Source organism: Hermetia illucens, chromosome 6, assembly GCF_905115235.1.
Source record: "Hermetia illucens chromosome 6, iHerIll2.2.curated.20191125, whole genome shotgun sequence".
NCBI lineage: Eukaryota > Metazoa > Arthropoda > Insecta > Diptera > Stratiomyidae > Hermetia > Hermetia illucens.
In genome coordinates, this window is record NC_051854.1 from 28850844 (window position 1) to 28874901 (window position 24058).

Here is a 24058-nt window from a genome sequence, read left to right on the forward strand (position 1 = left end):
ATCAGCTTAATGTCGTAGCTAGTTTTCGGAATACGTGTCAATTTATGCACCCACCTCCAAAAAAAGGTGTTTTTCTGCTGCCACGCTGGATGTCGCTGTGTGCATCTGAGGAAAAAAAATCAAACGGCATTTTAATGTGGACAATTATCCACGGTCCGCAAACTAGGATAATTAGAAAATATTAAAAGGTAAATTTTTGGTGGGCTTTTAAACTTAATTTTTTGGATTTTGGTGTTTTTTTACGGCTTTTTTATGAATAAAAAAAACTACCCGTCCGATTGCAATTATCCTAGTTTGTGAACCGTAGAAATATATATTAAAGAAGTCGTGAAAATTTCAAAGAATTTGGTTGGATACATTTTGAGCTATGGTGGCAGTCGATTTTCAAGATGCAGTTTCGAGAAAAACGCATTTGAAAATTTAAATGTGACACAACAGTAAAATTTTAACTCACTATTAATCTGCTATACCTGGTCCATAGAGAGCAACCTCCGTTTCTTCAAAAATGTCTTGTAAGGCCGATCGTTACTCTCTGGTTTCAATTCTGGCTCTTTTAGCGAGGTCAGTCGATCGTTGTTTGGACCGCCAAATTCGCGCTTCATTACGGCGGTCGACATAAACCTGACATATGTGACCAACTTGACATCCCATTGTCACTAGGATTTTGAGAATGCCATTGAATCCTTCATTGAAAATAATTACAGCCAGAAAAGTGACTATTTCTACGACCTTGGCCTCAGAATGAAGGTGTTTAGGAGCGAAAGTCCAGATCAATGCATTTAACGACTCATTGTTATTCCGGGTCTCTGCTCCTAAACATCTATTCAACAGATCATCTCGTGACAAATCTTCGTAGATTGGTTTGATGACTGTTTGAACTTCTTCAGCTAAAGGTGCCTTTTCGTGGTGGAAACTATCCAGTTTTCCTTTAATTTCCGCTTTGCGCCATTTGCACCAACTGTCCTCGCCTCCTGGACAATTTTGATTCTGAAGATTTTCGTCTGTAGAACATTTATGGATGAAAGTTGCCCAAATTTCTTGCTTCACTCCTTCTATCGAATTTGCGTGTCCACGAATAGCTAGCCCAAAAAATGTAGTGAGGTCGTTCATAACCTTATCAGTAAGTTTTCCAGCCTCTTTTCCACCAATGCCTTTGTGATTCTTCTTTGCATTTCTAAGCCGCGTTCCCATTCTTTTCTTCACATGTCCTATGCATTCCCTTTTTACTACTACGTATATTTTATGATTTGCAAAAATTTGCAGAAATACCGGAGAAAACTCCGGCAAAATCCAATATACAATATACAAAACTTGTCGCAGTTGGAACATCCATTTTCATGCTTGCTAAACGACTCTTTGCTGATGTTGATGGGAAGTCCTTTTTCTTCTCTGATAAGTATCGATTCCCATGAAATACTCGTTTTTTAGTGTGAGCATGACGTTGAACGTTAAAGCGATCTCCCTTCGTACGATCCATTTAAAAAAATCACTGAACACACAAACAGCACAATACTTACAACAAAATATAACTGAGTATTGCTTGAAAGCCTTTCAGTGCACACTCTAGACTGGATTATCTTTTTCATTTCAAACAGCAAATAAGTTTAGACAATTGATTGGTTTTCCATCTTTTTATATTTATACCTGTGTTCGAATTTATAAGGCTCAGGTAAAAAACTAACAGATAAAAAAAGATTCGATGCTCTTTCTCATCGAGTACTCTAGCTTGCGGCCGCAAACTCCTTACCTGTTTAACCCTGTAATTTCTGAACGACTCGGAATATTGGAAAATCCCTTTGCCCACATATTCTCCACTATATATAGATACAATTCATGCCAAAAAAAAAATCGATCTCTCCAACCCGACACACGGGGGGGAAGGGGGGGGGGGGGGTTATCCCCTTAAATAAACAAACCATGTCCATCCAAATTGATCTAACGCACCTTTAAGTATTTCCACTTTACTCCGGGAAACAAAAGCGTAGATATGTAGATGTTACATATGTACTTAAAGTAAATACCACTGGTACTGGGTAAACACATGGCTATTCTATTGGACACTACTGGCAAACTTGACTAGCACATACATACATATACGTACACATGGTTGTCTCGATATACAAATAACTGGAAAAGGGTAAAAAGCAAAAATAAAAAGGTACCCCCTCCCCCCTTGCAATAAATATGCATGAAATGCATGTCCCGCTCACAAGCGGGGTCGGCTCGTCGTAATCTGTTGTGCCATTTTATTTTATCAAAGTAATCCTGAAGCCTTCAAATCACTTTCCAGCGTATTAAGCCACCGTTGTTTCGGTCAGTCTTTTAGTCGTTTACCATCGACTTGGATGTTCAGACTAATCGTGGTCATACCATCGGATATGTCTCTCTCGCAATTTTGCACGATCGCAGATATCCTCATTTCGGATGTGATAACGGCGTGTCCGCCACTTGCTCAATGCAACATTTTCGTCTCTATTACCGCAAGACGCCGTTCATTGTCTTTTGTATTCGGCCAATGCTCAGAACCATAAAGACAGGGCGAAATTTGAGACGTTCGTTGATACCTCGATCACAGAGAACGCCAGTTGTCGAACGCCAGGTACCGAACGCCACTTCATCCAAGTTGCGCTAATACGTGAAACCGTTCTCCATTGGCTAATAGTATTGACTCTAAATATTTAAATCTCTCAGTTCTGGGCAGGTCACTGCCACTGACGGTGATTGCTCCTTCTTCATGGGGATCGGTAGTCAAAAATTCAGTTTAATTCAGATTCCATCTGAGACCATGTTGCATGATCTGCATAAAGAAGTGTATTAGGCACTGGACCTTGAACGCCCCGTGTGACAGAGAGTGGTGAGAAAGCGCTTCCTTGATGAACACCGACTTTTCCATACTGGAACCTTCCTCAATAACCCGCTTGGAGAATTCACTGAGCCAGATGCCATATCGTCAGGTCCTGTTGCTTTCCCTAATTTAATTCTTTTTATCGCTTCCTCGACTTCAGTTGCGCTGACAGGTGGAATTGCTCCAAATGTCGACAACGCTTGCAGAAGTGGAGGATGAACAAATTCTTCAGTTGAAATCTGCTCGAAATTTTCTCACCATCTATCCTTCGCGACTCATCGGTCGGTAAGAAAGTACCTTTCTTGTCATTAACGCAACAGAAGTGTTCTATATCTTGTGTGCACTCGTGCCGTTTTTGGACGAATCGATACAAATTTCTCTCGTCTTCCCCAGTGTCCAGTTTATCGTAAAGATCTTTGCAACGGGTCGCTCGAATAACTGCCACCGCTTTCTTTCTCGTAAATTTGCCAACTGCCCAGCGTTTTATCGTTGAAAAACTTGTGGTAGAGGCGTCCTTTTCCACGAACCTTCATTTGAACATTGTTATTCCAAAGCCAAGTATCTGGGTTGATGAACCACTTACCTGGCTTGGTGAGGGTTACATATACGCTTTTTGGATCGTATCTGTAACTTGATTCCACAATTCTTCCACATTCGAAATGGTTGGTAATCGCATAAGTGAGACCATTTCTTTTTTCGCAGCGCAGATACCAATTCACCTTTTCCAAAGGGCTCCTCGGTCTTTCCTGTGCTAAGTGGTTCCGGATAAATTTTTGAAATATAGTAATATGCTATTATAAACTTTATTTGATCTATTTCATATCGGAACCGATTTCAGTAAGATTTGTTTTACACAAAACCTTGAAATGGGCTGGGGTGAAATAGGTTCTTCATGAATGGAATTTTAATATTTGACTCAAATGTCCATTATTCTCGATAATTACGACGTCAGCATCTTATTTGCATGACTTAAAATGCAGTAAAGTCGATAAGTTTGAACTGCTATAACTTTGATACTAATAGCCAAATTTTCATGAAACTTGGTTTGCGTATGCACTGTCCTGGTGCGCAAAATTTAGTACTTCTAGGATGAACTTAAGGGGGGTTTCCAGTCAATTTCTAAAAGTTAGTAATATACCATTAGTAAGTTAATTTGAACAGATATCGCAGTGGGACATATTTTTAGGCCTAGATTAGACATAAGGGAATAATACAAGTGGCATTAATAATTAGCACTTGCAACATGAATAGTTCGAACGAACCTTGCCAAAGTCGAGCGTTCCTTGCCGACCATAAAATTTAATTGTACATTGAAACTGCGTGCGGATCGGAGCTTCTCTCATGCGCATAACGTACGCATCTTAATGGTATTTCCCGCGTAACACGTTATGAGTAGCAATAATTTCGGACATAAGATTCTTGAAATAATGTACTTAAAGGATATGAATGGAATATCGATTGTCCCCGGCCATCGCTACTGTATATAACCCCTTAAGTGATCCACATGCGATGTATGCATAGACTTACTTTCTCTATGACTTTTAAATATTTGCGGACTTTAGTGTGCGGACAACCGAACAAACTTTTTCATCGCTGTGCGGGTATTTTCTTAATATATTCTCGATAGCCTTGCCTAATGAGGCATTGTATTTTTTTTCTGAAATTTTTAGGAAACTTCCGCTTCTTACCGTTCTCGCACTGTAGTATTCGTCTATCTGCACGGTACTCTCTCTCGAAAGGGTATTCACGTATTTTGAACTACCATCAAGTGTAATAAGTCGATAGAACTGCCTGATGGCCTTTTAAACTTACATACACATGCCGAACTATATATTTATAGGTAAAATTCTTCCTTTCCCCATAGACTTGTTTTTAGCGAAAACCTCGTCGAAAGTCTTTCCCAGATATTTGGATGGAAGTCTGTATCATTCCCCCGAAGTCTTAGTTTGGCAGTGCATGTACATACATATATCTTATTTAAACTACGAAATGCAGTCTTGTTGCAATAGTGGATATGTCGGAACCAAAGTTACATATTTAAAACCCTGAGAAATTGTTCGAAATTCTACATGATCACAAACATCTCTTATTTTTTCATTATTTTATTCAAATAAGCTTATACTAAATTACAATCTATTTTTGCTCCCATTCTTCGCAACGCTATTATCGTATTGACCGCCTTGATCCACCTCTTCTTAATAACATATCGTTTCAGTTTTGCCTTATTTCCTGACAAGTCAGTAGTCGATGCCAATTTCTTCAACCAAGGATGCTCCAACGCTTGTGCGGCCGTCATTCTTTTCCTGTTGACAATCGTAAAAATAATTATCACTATTTTAGTTGGTTCAATACCAGCACACATACGTTCCATCTTTAATTAGAAGATTCTTAATGAAATCTTTTGCTTCGTTGGAGATATTCGCAAAAGCTTCTTCTTTGAAATCCCACTGGGCCAATGTCACGTTTGTCATTGTATCCAAATCCGTATCACCGACAAATGGTGAATAACCAGACAATCTAAAAAAATATTTTTTTCTTGTAATTACAAGGAAGGACATGGATGAGTACTGAACTTACAGAACATAACATATAACTCCGAGGCTCCACATGTCAGTGAAGAACTTAATTTCATCGAAATTCACTACTTCGGGTGCCGTAAACTCAGGCGTTCCGAAAAGGACCTAGAATAAAACAGATTGTTAAACTTGATCAGAGTAAGATATATATATATTAAACTTATTTAAATGAATTTTCACTGAGAGAAGGATTGGAAACTTCCAGTTTACTGACCTGCAGTTTCTTTTTGGGATCATATCTTCTTGCCATCCCGAAATCGATGATTTTGATGCGGTTTCCAGTCTTTGAAAGGCATAAAATATTTTCTGGCTACAAACAGTTAGAACCTACGATTAGCTCAGGATGAAGGTTAAAGAAAGTTACTTACTTTTAAATCTAAATGAATAATGTTTTGGCTATGGATATATCCAACTCCATCAACTATTTGTCTCATGAAAGCTGTGCAACTTTTTTCTGTCAGAACAAATTCATCATCAATTACACGATCAAATAGTTCTCCTCCTAGAATTCTGAAAATATAGTTCGTGAGAAGATTGCAGTAAGATATGCCATTACTGAACTGAGAAGTCAATCAATAAATTAACCGAAAAAATTAAAAAAATATGCTGTTATTCCACTGATTCAAACTGACTATCTGACTAACGAGACGCACTAACCAAAAGTAATGACAATGGTAATCAAAGTCGAAATTATTTTAGATGGGGTTGATATTTTAAATAAAAGATTGAACCAGGTTTGACCACTGGGATGAGGAAAAGAAGTGATTATCCCGGCCCGGAGTTTTCTCGGGGTCAGGGATAGAGATTAGAACAAAATCTCTCAGGTCTTATCATTCAAGAAAGCATGGCAAGGATACCATGTACATGGACCACCATAATTTTTTTCATATTTTTCGCGAACGGGTTCTTAAAGTAATCGACCACTTTCGGACCCCGCACGCCTCTCCTTTGTAACGAATATCAAAATTAATACGTGTTTCAGAAAGTACTCTCCGACACCTTTCAATGGATACCCCACACGGCTATATTCGGTGTAAAAAAATGTTGCACTCCTCTTTTAGGTGTATGGGCTAAGAGTCTCTAAGTTCAAAGTTCAGCGAATTACATTGCATGCATAGGGGTTCACAATTACAACCTTTCCACCAAATTTCGTGTCAAAAGGTGTAACTGTTTTTGAGAAAACTGTGTATGTGAACCAGACAAACAGTAAACTGGTTTTAATAAGTTTTTGTTTTCAACAAATCCTTAAAAATCAAATACTTAGAACAATTTATTGAAATAATTTTGAAACAAGAAAAAACTAGGTTGATATCAACCTTTGAAGATTTACTTACGATTTGCAAGTGAATCCCACAGGAACAAGTCCTCCAAGCTTTAATTTGGCAGAATTCGAGAACATGTTATCTCTTGGCTCTCCTACACCCATAATTTCTGATGACCAGCAGAAATCCATGGAAACCTAATTCGTTATTAGGTTTTGGGCAGTTAGACATGGTATTGACTTAAGAAATTAAATCAGTAGCAAAAATGCGGGTCTGGTTTAGTAGATAGATTGATCGATTAATATCTTAGGCAGTTTTATTCCCGCCAGGAGAGACTATCAAATTGTCCAGCGAAAACGATAAACTAACATAGCAAGTTTTGGACGTGGTGAGGGTAACTCAAGCACTCGCATAATTGTTGGCGAAACAATCCATATTGGATCAGAGCCTTGAAGTATGTTAGAGCGTTTCATTTAAGGCCGTGACGGCGACCCCGAGTTGTCGTCTTCATACCGCCCACTATGTAAGCTCATCAAAAGTAGACTTGCTGAAGCGATACGCGCTGCCGGAGATCTATCTCCCCGGCAGTTTGGTTTTAGAGCATAGTTGATGCTGTCATGCAAGTCGTGGATGCCGTTCGACGAGCGGAGGCACATAGCAACCGAACTCGACGGATGGTGCTCCTTTTAACGCTTGACGTCAGAAACGCCTTTAATTCAGTAAGATGGAAAGACATTCTAGGCACACTAGACAATAATTTCTCCTGCCGAACTATCGTTTACGGATGTTGAGGGATCTGAGGAACCGCTCCCTGCTCTGTCTCTGAAGTAATGGGACAAACGGTTCCAGGCTAGCTCTCTGATGATGGGGAGGTGTTTAGTTGGTAGTCCGACGACGTACCGAACCAGGAGTCCACCACTTTGTGCATAAATGCATTCACCTGCCCTACCCCCCAAAAAATGGCCGTGACAGTACACTGTAGGAGCCAATGTGGTCAGCATTGTGCTCAAAGAGCTCCATCCTGCATCAAAAGCACCTCCTTTGTATCCATAAATTGATAAACGATATTGAAGATTTGGGCAAACACTGCAAAGATATCTTTCCCTATAGTATTCTTCTTTCTTGACAGAATGTAGTCTACCTTTGCACCTGATATCATGGCTTTTACCTCTGATTTCCGCCTCTATATTGTGGGAATTCTCGCGGAATCGCTCGTTCTCGCTGGTCTGTCCTGTCGATTAGGGGTTGGATACAGTTGCACTGATAAGTCGTCCGTAAATAGTGGGTTTGTACTCAATGTCTATATACCTTTCGCTCCCATTTAGTCGACATTTGTTTACCGAGTCCTACAGTTGCATTCAACGGATTTTTCACTGTTCGCCTGGAGCAGGCTACTGGCTTATTTTCCATAAATATTCAGATCTTCTTTAGATAGTCCATCATTTCTCTCTTTGTCCTGCACATTTCCTCCTGACAAAATTTTTACGGTGTTATGGAATTCCGTATTTTAGAGATGTGACCGAATCAAGGCATAATGTGAATTTCTACTTTACGCGGAGCATGAATGTAGTGCAGGTAAAAGCGGGAGAACTTATCCGCCACACTTTTTGACCCCCCTTTTCCGCTCGTAAAAGAAAAATACAAAACAACCTTGAAAAAGAATCTCGTGCATTCATTTTCTCAACATGCAGGAATTTCCCCTGCCACAAGAAATTTGGGGGGATAGTAAATAGTAGTAACCGCAGTAATCAGGAACGAGCTACAGGAAATTTGCAGTGGGAAGTGGAGAAACAAAACTTCAGGGCGGAAGACAAACCTAATAATGTAAGGTCTTCAAGCTCGCAGTAAAGACACTTTTATTAAGTTGTGAGATCTCCTCGCCATCAAAGGAATGATAGAAGGTTGAGTTGGTACCTAAAGCTGGAAAACGTTTAGACGTACCATCCTCTTACTCTACTATACATTTTTAAGCATTATAAAGAAGCTACTGAAGCTGGATTGGTAATCTGTGGTCGTGAGGAAAGCATCAAATTTCTTTAACTGGAAACCGGAAGGATCATTGCGGTGACTGATATTGCCACTTCCTGGTTGAATTCTAATCAGCTCGTGGGGTATATTCGTTACAAAATATCCAGCGACAACAGAGCCCAGGTAATGATGATACTGAACGCAGGAAGTATGCTTTAAACTTTTAGGTTCCTCAAACCTGAGGAGAAGAGGGTAGGGGAAGGGAATTTTTCACAGATGTCCGTTAAACTTCATAGTATTATGCCTTGTAATTTATGCTTACATTGCGCTTCTAGAATGAATTTATTATTATTTATTTATTATTTTTTTCATAAGCTTCTCAAAGATAGTAATATATCATAATAATCTTTATTTGAGCAGATATGGCAATGTATTTTGAACCTTGCATGTCATATAGATGCATCGTCGTATTTTTTTGGTTGAATAATTCCTAATTCCCTTATCCTCCAAACCTATCAAAGGTTACGCCAGTTTTAATTCATTCCTCTCATTTAATATGCCATAAAAAAAAATCATTGATGAAATCCGCGCACGGTTGTTGCCAGCCAACAGAGCCTGTTTCAGCTTACAAAGACTGTTCCGCTCGAAACGTCTCAACATAGGGTCAAAGCTCTTACTGCACAAGACTATGATCTTGCCAGTCCTCATGTATTCCTCGGAAACTTGGGTTCTTAGCAAGAAAAATTCCGAACTCTTGGCCGCGTTCGAGAGAAGAATCCTCCGAAGAATTTTTGGCCCTCTTAGTTAGTTAATTAGTTTAGTTAACGGGGGGGGAGCCGCAGCTCCGAGCACTCAGGCTGTTGTTAGGCCCATTGTACTATCCCCGCAAGTTGCCTATTCAATGGCTTCCCGCCTACTGTGTTCGCAGGCTTTAGCGAATCTTAGAACATTCTCCAGAGGCAGAGAGTGTGCAGATTCTTCATTGAAGAAAACCTTGCCAAGGTGTCTTCGTCTCAGATCTGAGGATGCCGGGCAGCTGCATAAAAAGTGCAGGGCCCTCCTCCTCACATTGCCTGCACGCAGCCGAAACCACTACCCCAATCTTTTCTATATGGTAGTTTAAGGGGCAATGACCCGTCAAAAGCCCTACTAGGGTTCTCATGTCCCACTTCTTAAGGGACAACAAAAATGCCACTCTAGTGGCCCTAGGCTCCTTCACAAGGATTTTCACTTTCCGGCAAGAGTCCACATTTCTCCACTCGGTTGCGTGAATCTTTGCAATTTCACCCTTCAGAGTAGACTTGACAGTAGATGGTCGGATTCCAAGAGCTGGTTCTGGCCCCATCATTGTGGATCCAGACCCTCGGCGAGCCAATTTGTCAGCCTCCTCATTACCGGTGATTTTAGAGTGCCCCGGCACCCACATCAGGAATGTTTCGTTCAGTCGGCCAAGTTTCAGCAGCACCTGATGACAACTCCACACCAACTGACTTGATATATTGTTGTCATTTAGTGCTGATAATGCCGGCTCCCTACATGAGGATGGACGATTCCATAGCCTACATAATCACGAAATCCATGAGCGATACCATGACCGTCCGGTTGTGGATAAAATCCGGCTCAATAGGTTACGATGGGCGGGTCACTTAATCCGTATGGATGAGGATGATCCCACCCGGAAAGTCTATAAGGGCAATATCTATGGTAGAAAAAGAAGACGAGGCAGACCCTGCCTAAGATGGAGCGATGGCGTAGGTCAGGACGCCAGACAGCTTTTAGGGATATCGAATTGGTGGACCTCGGTGCAAAACCGGGATGTCTAGAGTTCCTTATTAAGGCAGGCCTAGATCGGATACCGGTTGTTGCGCCGTTGATGATAAAAACATTACATCACCCCTTTCCTTGTATAGAGAACTCCCCTAAACTCAACACGAAATCATGCTACAGTATTGCTTCCATTGCATATAAAGGGATTTAAACATTTACACATTCTCCCCAAATTTCAAAATTTTAAAAAGGAATGTGTTTGTTAGTGCTATGTTTCAAATACTCCCAATAATTATGACGTCAGCATCAAATTTCTATATCTTAGGATCTAGTAAATTCAAATTTGGTAGGTAGGTAGGTATCAGTGGCCGCTGCGAGGAGCCTCAATGCCACAAACTCCTAAGACCGTAACTGCTGTTGTGAGAGGAAGGATGCAGAGTTCAGCCGGCTCAGATCTTCAGAGCCAGCCCGTAGCATTCACGAATGAAAATAGCTCTCCCACCCTGCAGCCAGAAATCTCTCACACCCGTTACCTACCCATCTCTCCTTCATTCATATACATATTTTAGAGGAAGAGGTTTCCTATTCGGACTCCTTGCCTTTGATTATGTAGGGAATATTCTCGGTTGTAGTATTGTACACTAAATTATACTCACTACATATGTACATACTATTTGCTACTCACAATTCTAAAACAATACACATTGTCTTTCCATCGTCAAATGCATCATATAATTGGATGATTCGCGAATGGTGTAATCCCGACATTATATCAATTTCACGTTCCATGTTTCGCCGATCCTCTTTTCTTTCACATGTGACGAATTTAGCTGCGAACCCCATACCAGTTGCCCTTTCTTTACACAAGTAAACTGTTCCGAATGTTCCTCTGGAGATATTTATAAAAAATGATCAGGAAATATGACACGAGGAAATTAATATTTATCATATATTACCTTCCAAGTTCTTCAGAAAGTATGTCATACTCTCCTTCTGGACTAACATTGACTTTTGTTTTAACATATCGGTATGGAAATACTGGTTCCGGATCTGAAATGAAACAGAAGTTATGTAATTCCGGTATTTCGAAAAAAAAGTGTAGTTTTCGCCCGAGTGATAACTATTTGAATATTTTTTGTTGTTATTAAATGGGAGTTTTATTTTACCAATATAAACACCAAGCCTGATAAGCAGTTCGGTAACCGAGATACTTGGGTTCGGAATGATAATGTTCAAATGAAGGCTTGTGAGAGGAATTCTCCAACCCTCTATCATAAGTTTTCCTTCAATAAAACGCTGGTCAATTTAGAAATTTAAAAGAATGCGAACCAGGAAGCAAAGAAACCGGTCAAAAGCTTGTTCTGGGTAGAGTCTAGACTTCTCAAATCATCATCCAGCGGATAAAGCCATCGTTGTTTCAGCCGGCCCTTTGGTCTTTTTTCATCGACTTTGATGTTGAGACTGACCTTGGTAAGTGAGTTTCCATAAACGCGAAATACATGTCCATACCACCGTATACGTCGTTCTCACATTTTTTCCACGATCGATGCAATCCTATATCGATCACGAATATCCTTGAATCGCTCAGTTCTGGACAAAGATGAAATCATTCGGAGTGAAAAGCAGCAAAAACCCAACTCCAATCGGGATGACCTAAAAGTAGTCCGCCAACTAAGGGAAAAGCCAGTATACTATATATTTCAAAGCCGACAAAGAAAATAGCATGGTTATAATGGAGAAAATGGAATACGACAAGGCGAAAGCAATTGCGAAAGAACCCAAAGCCCAATTCCATCAAACCAAGGATCAGATGTCAACCTGAGATACACAAGAAGAGTAAAGAAATGAGAGCAACATATAATCCGGGAATTTACCAAGGCACAGCAAACACGCCGTGAGAAATACATCGGGACCAATTAAAAAGCTACAAGATGCCGGCAACATAGACGCGGATGGGGCATTAATACCCTTCGATGTTAAAGCGCTATCCCCAAATAAAGCGGTGAAACAAGCAATATACTAGCTAGAAGTGTGGCTCGCCAAATTCAAAATGTCGTTAAAATGTCACAATGGAGAAAAAAGGTGAAAACGTATATAAACCTAGCAGTACTTTGGATGAACGAAAACTAAAAACTAAACGAATCAATCCTTGAAGAAAAGGGAAGAATTCCAAGAATATGACTGCGGTATTTTGACGGTATCTTCGCCGTACTACAAATGGATAAGGATATAAATAGATGGAAAACAATAAGTTACATCTGATCTAAAAATTCAATTCACCATGGAAATAGCAACGAATGGATCTCTACCATTCTTGGACATGCGAAAAAATGCTCCAAGAAACAAAGACAAATTCGAATTTGAAGTTTCTAGGATTCCAACAGCAACCCAGAGAACGATAAAAGCGACTTAACCACATACCACAGCACCGAAAATGGTAGCGTACAATTCTATGGTACACACACTACACATATCATCGAACCAAGGCAGGTTTTCATAAGAATAAGTATTATGTACATCCTGAACACAGCTGAGAAGAATGAATACAGAAAGACCAAGATTGAAAAGGTAATTAGGCAGAAACAAGAGCGAATATGGAGGAACAAACATACCGCATTGTTTGAACAAGCGAGCACGGATGATGAGACAAAATGGATAAGTATGTCCACCAATTTCCATAAAATAAAAATACTTATAGAAAAATTCAACATAAAAGTTCCTGGCAGCCGCAGAGACATCACGGTTAAAAGGCGACTAGGTGGCGAAAAGAACCCACCAAAAAATTGGAAAAAAGCGACATGTGTGGAATAAATTGTAGCAAATCAAACAAAGTCTATATATGATAGAACACACTAAACGGCTCATCAAGACAAGATTTCAGGAATGCGTCAAAGAAGCAGGATATGGTGAAAGACGAGGAGCCAACAAGGTAAGATCAGCAGTTGCCATACATATTATCTAAAGGGAGTATTCAGTAACAGGAAACAGCCTGGAACTAGTGTGACATGTAAATAAGGTTCATACATTGGACGCATGGGAGAGCCTAGAAATAATGAGGAGCGACCCGGAAAAACCATTTAACACCGACGAAATAATTTTAAGTAAGCAGTATCATGTGTGCCTTTTCAAAAATATTGCGGTGCTACCAAGGGACGTGGTGGTGAAAATACTGGATCTTTATCATGCTCATACAGAAATTGCTGTGTGCTGAAAAAGGTGTTGCTCACTACCTGACAACCGAAACAATGAAAGGTTACCCCAAGGAAGTGTGCCATCGCCACTTCTGTGGAGGTCGTTGATGCTATGTATTTACTATATGGTGAGATTGATATGATGAGTGGTTGTTGATCGAAAACATGGAGCGATGTTTTTGGCTTAGGCATAGGCTTTCTGAAAATGTAAATAAATCCTAAACAGTCATTTACAAAAAGAAAAGTCTAAATGGTCTTTGCCTCCTAAGGACGAGGCAGATGGAAAATTATACGGATCTATAGATTTCTACCCCTAGCCTATAAAAAAATTCTGCCAGAATCAGTTGACAAAAGCATTTTCAGAGTATTGCAGTTAAAACAGAAGCGAGTGCAATATAAAGTTGTTTAAAAAAAATATTTGAAAATACGAAATATGAGTTTCTTAATCCAAAGGAGGTCCTGGAAAACAGAAAGAATAAAGTGCAGATTTTAAGAATATTCGATTCTTGACTTATTCTGCATTTTCATCCAACACGACTTCGAATAACGAATGTCTCAATCAGATTTCCCTTCGCAACACATCACCTATTGCAGTTGTCTCTCAACGAAAATAAATTTTATACAATTCGTTGTAAAGTGCTCCTTCATCTTGAAATAAAAATTCTAGTCTTTACAAAATATACCCTGAGCTCGAGACACTATCACTAGATTAAATTTTTAGCGCCAAGCAATTGAGTATTGTACTTCCACTTATGTTGGATAGCAAATAATTAATTCTAGGCCACGTAAAGAATGATTCAGATCTTCGAGGTTTTCGCTTACTGCTTTCATTTACCCAAACGTTTCCCTTCTATTCGTCTGCATGTACTCGTATACTGGGGAGGGGCTTAACGTTCTCAGGTTTAGCGCCCATTCAGCTGGATTTCTTGAGTCATTCAGACAAAGAGTAGTCCATGTTATAAGGCTTGGCTGATTATCGCAACAAGACCGCAGACAGGTGAACACAAAGGTTGAATCTTGATATCCCATAATTCTGAACAGCGAAATGTGTAGTGTAATCCAAAGAGTTTTGTAGGCGTTTCCAATAAGAATATTACCTTTTTGATCAACGATGGACAAATTGTGAGAAAGAAAGTAACTTATTTATAAAGTGACTCCACCTGGACCAGGCTAATTTCGAGGGCTGACGAACCCAGTTTAGATGACCGCTCCTCGCTGCCAGATTAGACGAATCACCATACATGCCTTATAACCTTATAACCTCTAGGAAAATTATATAGCTCCTGAATAGAATGGCTGGTCCCTATCACATTCAAATACGGATAGCGTTTGCTAATAACAATGAAATTATCTCCACTAAAAATGCTCCCAAACAAAGTGTGATTTATGAAACCCTGGTAGAATTACTTGTTTTTAAAATCCTGGAAAATTGAGCTCCTTCGAAAACATAGTGGAATGGCGAGCAAAATAGGGATGATATGTTTTTGTCCTAAGGCATAGCAGTGAGCGAAAATATGTCATCTGCTTTGTTCGCCGCTCTTCTATGTTTCCCACCTAAGGAGGGCGGAAGAACTCCTTGGAGTCTGAAATTGAAAAAACAAAAAATGTAGTTTTGGCTTAATTTGAGAAGACACCGTTATGAGATGTATTTTGATTTCGGTTAAATTTCATATAGCCGCATCATCAACACTTTTTCAGACTCGCGCTTTGAATTTGTAGGTTTTAACTTTTTGCCCCCTATCTTCGGAGAAAAACTGCACTTAACTGCATTCGTGGGATTTCAATTTCCACATATGTTCCCGAGAAAAGTGCATATGACAAACGAACAGACAGACAGATAAACAAGCAAACAGAGAGAGCCATACTAAAATAGACGCCGTTACAGAAAGAGCTTCATGTAACATATTGTATCGTAAAAGTGCCTGACGCAACCATGCCTACGAGATGCATATTCCCCAGAAGAAGACCAAACTACTGGTGGAATATTGAACTGGCAAACCTTGAATCAGCTTGACATCGACACGGATGAACGGCTCCGATGCGATAGGTAGGATCGATTAGAGATAAAAAGAGTGCGCCTATTAGGAGGCTGGTAAAAACGTGAAGTTGATCATTCAGTGGAGCAAAGGGAATGTTTTAAGATGCTCTGCTTGGAGGTGAGCGCAAAGCCGTGGAGAAACGTCTAAAGAATTGTGGTGGAACAATTCAGACGCCGTCTACCTCCACACACCACGTGCCCTATTTTCTTGCTGAAAATCATCCAGGAGTTGTTCCTCCAGCAAGAGGAGGGCACTGACGGCTTCCAGCGACATCTGCACGTCATGCTAATTTACAAAGCAACCAGAGGCGAGAGGGAGCCCCGGGTGTGGACGCATACCGAATAAGGCCTTCAAGGTGGTGTAAAACCCAGAGCTGAATTATAGAAGTGTTAATATCCGAGGAATTTATATATCATGGAAATGGTAGAGACCGTTAATACTGCCTAACGCTGCCTCCAGTTGAGCCATCCTCTAATAGACCCATATGTCTTCTAGACGCTATTGGGAAAATGTAAGACCGGGCAATATGCAATAAATTGCTTCAGGTTGTTGAGTTCCAAAGTTCAGCAGTAACAACAAAGTTCCGGACGACGATTTGTACATCCAGCTATCTCGCTGCTATTGTCGATAGCTATTTAGCAGAATGGAAGGTCTTATATGACCCTGATGATGAACCGAAAGGGTACGTTGTTCGCATGGGTGTCCCATAATGCTATTTGTGGGACCCACTACTGTCAAACATCATGTACAATAATGTACTTTAATCTCCGACTCGTGAGGGAGCTACAGTGGTGGGTGTAATCGTAAAGTATTCAGAAGTGGAGGAACAACTAAAGCAGTCCTTCTCACCATGCGGGATAAGAGAAATTATGCCCGAATTAAAATTAGGAACCACATCATCACTTCCAAGGCAGCCATCAATGATTGCGAGTAATTATAAGTACGAAGTGTAGCTAGTACGTGCGGTTTGCGTTGAACCACGTGTCTACTTTCGTATCACCTCATCCCCATCCTAAAACTATGGAGATGCCAAGATTTTACCTCGATGCAGCACGTGACATTTTGCGCCATCATATGTCGCTCTGATAATAGCTATTAGTTTCTCCGAAATACCTCTCCTACGTAAAGCACTACAGATACCCTCCCTGCGCACGCTATAGAAATCGTTCTCGCACTCCGCGCACTATTCCAAAATTATCTGTAGGGTGTTGCAGTGGCCAATGTAGAAGGACCCAGGGCGGAAACCAGTGGGCTCTTTGTCGTTCAAGCTTTCGAGATGTTCTTTGATGTGTTCCAGGATTATTTTCGCTTTTATCTTTGTAACGGCAGGGAATATGCGGATACCCTTTCAATAGTCACACTTAAAGAGGTGCCCTTCGTTGGAATCTTAACAATCTTCCACTCTTTGGGAAAGGCCGCGGATTCCCAAGATTTCCGTACGAGGAGAAGCAGCAGATCAGCAGTAGCTACAGATGCAACGGTAAATAACTCTACGGAAAGACCGTCATTCCCTGCGGTTTTATTCGGTTTGTGTCCATTGATGGCCGCAATCATTGCTCTTCTGTTTGGAGGAACAGTCTGTATCCGTGTATTACGGTGACTAACCATTTCATCTACAAAAGGAGAAACTTCTCCGGATGTGATATGGCTAAGAATCGTGATGAAGTGTTCTTTGCACCTCTTCAGCTGTTTACCATCGTGGACCGTTAATATACTTCACAGGACCATCGAAAGATTTGCGACCACATGTAAACTCTTTATTATGCAGGATACGTTCCTGAATCAAATCTGCGGCATCTTCTGCTTCCCTGACAAGAACAATAGAAAATTTTCGCAACACGCAAGCGAAGGTAAATGACCATCAGATGGTGATCCATTTCGAAGCCAATGTTAGCACCTCTTTTGTTACGCCCATCTAGTAAACAACTCCTAAATCTTTATCTGATTGCTCGTACCGCGTCGGTCAGATGAAACCCAACTGACTTTATGATAGGCTCTATACTCGAACAATGTGCCGCCACAAAACCATGAACCTTCCACCATTACCATTACAAGCAAGGTGTTGTAAGATACCACCTTGGCATTCAGATCACCCATCACGATCACAATATCACCTTCCCTGAAATGCGTTTAATTGCTCTTTGAAATCACCCTTCTCACTATATCGGATGTCTTCGTTGGTGCGTAGCATTGTACAATTGTGATGCTCCTTAACCTGGATCGGAATCTTGCAGAAACTGGCTCCCATGTCAAGAGAGCGCGTTTGGCGGATTCGGGTCTTTTACCACTTGGCTATACAAAAGCACATTGTCGCAAGAGGGAGAGGATTACTCTCTTGAGTTCAGATGCTTCGGGTATAAAGTTTCGTGCTCATCTTGTAAGAGAAATTTCTTACCGACGTTTTTCCATTCGCACATAGCTAAAAAATTTTTTCAGGTGTTTTGCTGGGATTGGTTTTGAAAAAGAGACCTGTTGCATTTTTTGTGGCATACATTTCGAGCCCCCACTTTCTTATGTTTCACCTGATATCAGAAATAATTTTTCAAAATACTAATCGAACCCTTTTATTTGACATATTACTGAAATATTACATATTCTTTACATGCTTCATCAGTCATCCTACAGTTCAAAAACAGTACCGAAAATTATAAAAAAATATCATTCACATAACCTTCGAGCCTCCCGAGAAGGTCCGCATGCCGCAAACTTAAAAGAGGTTTCGCTTTTGGAACCTAAAGCTTCAAGTGAACCACTAAGGAAGGAGAAAGTAGGGCAGCTCAAAAACGCTACCCATACCCAATTATTACATACCTGTAACATACAAAATGGATAAGAACTCTATAAAGTAGGAAAGTAATAGTGGAAAGGAGCACTTGCTTCATGCAAAAAGGCCTGCTGCAGCATATTCTGGAAACAAGTTCAGAGATAGATGTAGAGCTCGAATGGGCTAAAGTTTCGGGATATTTCTGTCCACGTGATTGGCTGGAGTCAGACCATCAGTACTTGTTACACGAACGCAAGACAACAATAGTGTTCCAATCGCAATACAGATAGGAAAACCAAACCAGATAGGAAAATCAAACTTGGTAGTATCATGCATCATAATACAGTCTATATTACTGCATCATTTTAGAATGAACTTAAGGGGGGGTTTTATATTCAATTACTCAAAACTAAAGTAATATAATATTATCAACTTTATCTGAATAGATATGGGTATGAATAATATTTGGGAGCCTAGGCGCCATATGGTGGAAGCTTTGTGATTTTTTTCAGATTTTTCGGTTGGGTAGGTTCTGAGAAATGGGTCCGTGAAATAAATGATCAATTTCCAGCGCCCTCTCGCCCCCCCCCCCTTTGCATTGAATGTAAGAAGTGATTACAGCATTGAAAAGTACTAATCGACACTTCTCATTTGATACCCCGCATTACTATATTTAGTAAAAAAAAGTAAAACCTCCCTTTTGCGTAAACGGAGACGCCCCTTAATTTCCACATAGAACGATATAACTCACTGCTTGCGTGGGCGTTCCTAATTCCCATCGTCCCAGTAAATTTGCTGTCAACTGATACAACTGTTTATGAGAAAAATGCATGTGACGGATAGACAGGAAATAAATTTTAATAAAATTTCACTTTACACAAAACTTTAAAAATGTAGACCCGAGAACAGACGGAGTTCTTAAATTGAAAAACGATGGAAAAGAATGCCCAAGAAAAGGAGGACAGAATCTTTACTATAAATAATGTATGTAATCAGGCAGAAACGGTCCGGGAATGGGAACTCACCGCTCACTTCTGTCTTTTTACTCCCTAAAAAGGAACTATCCATTATAAACGAAACAAGTCGGGAAACCGGAAGCTGGACGCTTCAGGTACGAAAGGTTTTGTATATTTCTTATATAAAGACATTTAGCGTGCATTTGTCCAAAAAGTACGTAGCATGTAATATATCCATATACATATCATGTGGGAGTATCCACTTTCGGGTGATCTTGATATTCATAGTCTTGAATTTGCAAAGAAGTGACAATTTTAACCTATTATAACTTTGCTAGTAATAGTGCTATAGCCTACATCACTACAAAATTTCTGCTGTGCCAAGATGAATTTAAGGGGCGTTTTGCAGCCAATTACTAATAATTATATTAATATAATAATTAATTAATAATTATATTAATATATTATTTTAATAGATATCGGGATGGAAGGTATTTCGAAGCCCAGGCACCGTATAGTGGCAGCCTCCTGAGAATGGGTCCGTTAAAGAAGTGATCATTTTCGACCAGCCGCACTCCCGACCTTTCCAATAAACGTCAAAACCAAAACCGAGAAGTTCTAATCGAGACCTTTCATTTGACACCCCAAATGACTATATTTGGTGAAAAAAAAAGTACACCGCCTTTTGCATGTATGGGGACCTTCCCTTAAATTCGACGTAAAAGGATGTAACTCACTGTATGCGTGAGCGTTCACAGTTCCCCTCTTTCCACCAAAATTGGTGTCAATCGCTGCAATAGTCTGCGAGAAAAATGCGAGTGATGAACAGACAGACAGACAGCAAACCGATTTTAATAAGGTTTTGTTTTACACAAAAGAAATGCATAAATGGAACCCATTGTCACCGCAATAGACAAAGCGACTCATTATCATGCTTTCTGCCTGGGTAACGGACAGTTTTGAAGGAATAGAACTTTTGTAAAATTATATGGGAATGTAAAATTGCTATTGCAGAAACTAATAGAGATGGCCCCGAACATTGCTACTTACTTAAATTTTCAAAGCAATTATATGTTAATTTAAGCATATACTGACACTACAAAAGATATATTGTTGCTAACTGTTTGGAATGGGCTATTTAATGAAGTCTGCCTTGCGCTTTGCTATATCTTCTGATTAAACGACGCCTGCCACCAATTAATGTGTGTCTTATGCAGATTTATTCCTACATTAGAATAGAATTTTCTGAGTTATTAATGGGTCATGATGCAGTTCACCCCCTGCCAATCACAAAACATCTGCAAAGAATGCAAACAAATTTAGGAGGAGCGCGTATATCTTTCAACCACTATAATGACCTTAACACCAATGTTAGCATTTATTACGGCCTATTTAATTGCTGAGAAATCTTTCTCTCTGTCTTCGCTGCTCTGGATTATTTTTGTTCTAATTATTCCCCATAAATATTTCCCGAAATATTTAGATTGGTGAATAATTTAAATTGTTATGTTTTTAAACAAAAAGAAAATCATCTTCTTTTCCAAGCTTATATTACTCCGCTTTGTATCTTCAAAATGCTGCCACACATGCCAAAGCCAACACATTATAAAATTTATTATTAGTTTTTTTGCCAGCAGAAATACTCGTTTGTAAACACAGTGAATTAGCTCGGCCATTACGCCATTAATATCAATACGTCTTGAAAATTTCGAAAAAGCAACGAAAAATGAAAATGGACTATGTCACTGTTCGAGACGTGAGTATTTTACTTCGGCAGACAATACGGGAAACAATGGCAGCCAACAGCATTCGATTCCCCGTATATACAAGGATCTCGAATATTTACCCTGAATTATGTAGAATGACCTCTTTCTGCTTTCAAGGTCGTCGTATGAATAACCTAAGGAATGCGAAACATTTCCTGATAGTTCACCTGAGGCGGATACATTTGTTTGTATGTAGCTCACATGTGTTTGTTTAGGGTGATTCCATTGAAGAAAATTTTAATATCAATTGTCCTGTTCTTAAATTTAGTTTCCTCGTGCTCATAAGTGGGCAGTCAATGTCTCATGTGAAATTTGAATAGGAAAAGGAATCCATGCACATTTTAAATTTTAATAATTAAACCGAGAACCCAAGCAAAAGATCTGATTCAATAAATTTTTAAATTTGAGATGAGTAGTTTAGAACACAACCCCCGTGATCGATATGCATAAGTTTGTTAAACGAATACAAATGTGCTACTAATTAGGTGGTAATCCGTAACGCTAATGGATTCTGTCTATTCTACAGCAAACAATATTTTTCTGCACCAACCACCTGCATCGAACGAATCAATTTTCACAAAGATTAGGACAGACTCTCCCGTAAACGAACAGAAACAACCTAGGGAGCAGTGACTATATCCACAAACGAATATCTATCTGGCGTTCAAAATGAGGCGTGAGAAGAGGAAAATTTGCCAAAATATAATTTCTTGGAAAACTGCCAAAATTGTTCAGAAGAAACACTTGTTAACCACGAATCGCTGGCTAGTATGATCAAATGGCGAACTTATGTTATGGTTACGCTACGGGAAACACCAGTACAAACCTTCAGCTGAATATTCCTCATCCACATGGATCATGGCGGCACTCTGGATATATGTATTTCGTAGAAAACAAATAAACAAATCCAGTGAACCTTCACAATTTCTTTATTTATCAACTTATTCTTTTCAAAATTTATTGAAATTTTTTCAGCTTCACATCACAATAGTTGAAGTGCGTATCAGACCCGTTCGTTCTATGTACCGCGTTCCACTGATCGGGAGCATCTACGACTGTAGAACACTATGTAGCAGGCAACTTCCCTTGTTTCCGTTCAAAAACCTAAAGCGCCACTGGCACCATCCCGCTAGCCAGCAGAGATCCAAAGATTCTCCTTGCCAGCTTCCGATCTGCAATCTATTTTAAAACGCCCGCAAATTTCAAGAGATCTCAGTGTGCTCACAGATTAATGCATATTATTTTGCAGCCCTGTCGATACATACTACCGTGCGGCTAAGGAAGAGCTTTTTTCTTTATTTACTGTCTAGGCTAGTAGACTCTGTCTTTCTGCCAATTTCCTCCGAGTTCATTGCGAAGTAGTAAACTTGAATTTGGGAGCGTCCCATGTGTAGATAATACATTCTTCAGTGCTCAATTTACGATCATGACAGCATTTGTATCATAAATTTATCTAAATAAAAGGTGGCTGAAATAGAAGGTGGTTGACCTTGCGCTGGAGGATTGTAGAGAAAATCCGAGAATCCGAAATATTAAAGCAAACCTATGTCCTTTCCTGAGTTTTTAAGAGAAGCTGTGGTATTCAGCATAAGAATTCTATGTCAAATAAAGATAAATATTGTCCTATGGTAGATACAGGTAGCTCGAGGAAATTGCCATTGAATCAAGATTATTGTTTGCTGCAGTTAGAAGAAACCAAGCTCCAGTTTCCTTATATTTTCAACAAATTTGGTGGACGTGTCCAGACTAGGAACTCCAATGCATTCAGTTGAATACATTACTTTTTATGGAGTTTAAGGGGCGCAAAATTATTTCCCCCGAATGGATCCGCCATACACTGAAATACTCTTATTTATCAAATACACAAAATATTTTATACCTTTTTCAATTAAATCGATATTTAATTGTGTTAATTATTGTTAATTATTTAATTATTAGCTAAAAGCCAACTTTTACCTATAGTTATCCAGTGTAAATTTGGCTACGAAATAAAGTCCATTGACTAGGTCGGAAAATAACTGAAACGGCCCAGGCTTTTCCGAAGGAACTACTAGTGGCAGTTCAAAAAATTTCCCGGCGGTGCTGAGAACCTTCAAGAGAGCAAACATTATGGCGAGACGTTGAATGTTGACAACGATCGATTGGGGCTCTTGGTCGAAGTTAGCACATATAAAACTTTTCCATAGCTTGTTTCTGAGTAGTCGTTATGTACTTATTTGGGAATTTTCAGTCCCATGCCGCAAATTGGAAAAGCATAAAAGCGCAATAATAGGAACTGGATGAAAATAAAAGGCGAAACTTTACGGCAATCGACTCATTAATTTCACCGCTTCGAAGTCGAACGCCGCTTTCCAAAGACAAAGTTCCATTAGATAATTAACCAGCCAGTTTTATTTATCTCGGCGAAGCGTTTCCGACTTGGAAGTAATATAAACATATCAGTAAATGCCGAACAGCGCAAACATTGCAGAATTTAAACAATAATGAAACTCTGCCTCATCCAGTATGGCTGGACCCCAACCATTATCTTTTTCATTTTCAATTTCCTTCGCGAAAAAATCTACGACGATTCCAAAAGTGTTTTCAATGACTTTACAGTTACATTTTATGGTGGTCAAAGGGTAGTATAGGTCCCAGGGCGAAACGTGGATTGGCACTCACGATAGAGCATAAAACCTGAGAAACGCCTGCTGAACCAACACCAACAGCTCTACTACCAAACCCACGTGGTGACCGCTGGGAGCTCTTTCTTAACGAAGAACTGGAGGCGGAGAGGGATGAAGGTGAGTCTCCCGCGCCTAAAAACGGGACAAATTGTACCAACTGGTCCTCCAAGTTGGGGGTTGGGTAGGACTGAAAACCCTACACTGATAACACAACGACAACGGAATAACGATTTGCCGATTCTCTAATAGATCGTGCGC

The 24058-nt window shown here is 39.8% G+C and overlaps 1 protein-coding gene across 1 annotated transcript; it reads right to left on the reverse strand.

Moving 5' to 3' along the window:
* Positions 1–4931: 4931 nt before the first annotated feature.
* Positions 4932–22389, reverse strand: LOC119659437 (myosin light chain kinase, smooth muscle-like). Its single transcript, XM_038067519.1, has 8 exons — positions 21961–22389; positions 11375–11468; positions 11104–11307; positions 5790–5931; positions 5636–5731; positions 5423–5526; positions 5210–5362; positions 4932–5148 (listed from the first exon to the last, which is right to left on the reverse strand). The coding sequence occupies exons 1-8, from the start codon at positions 21992–21994 to the stop codon at positions 4962–4964; spliced, it is 1014 nt and encodes a 337-aa protein (XP_037923447.1). The 5' UTR covers positions 21995–22389; the 3' UTR covers positions 4932–4961.
* Positions 22390–24058: the final 1669 nt, after the last annotated feature.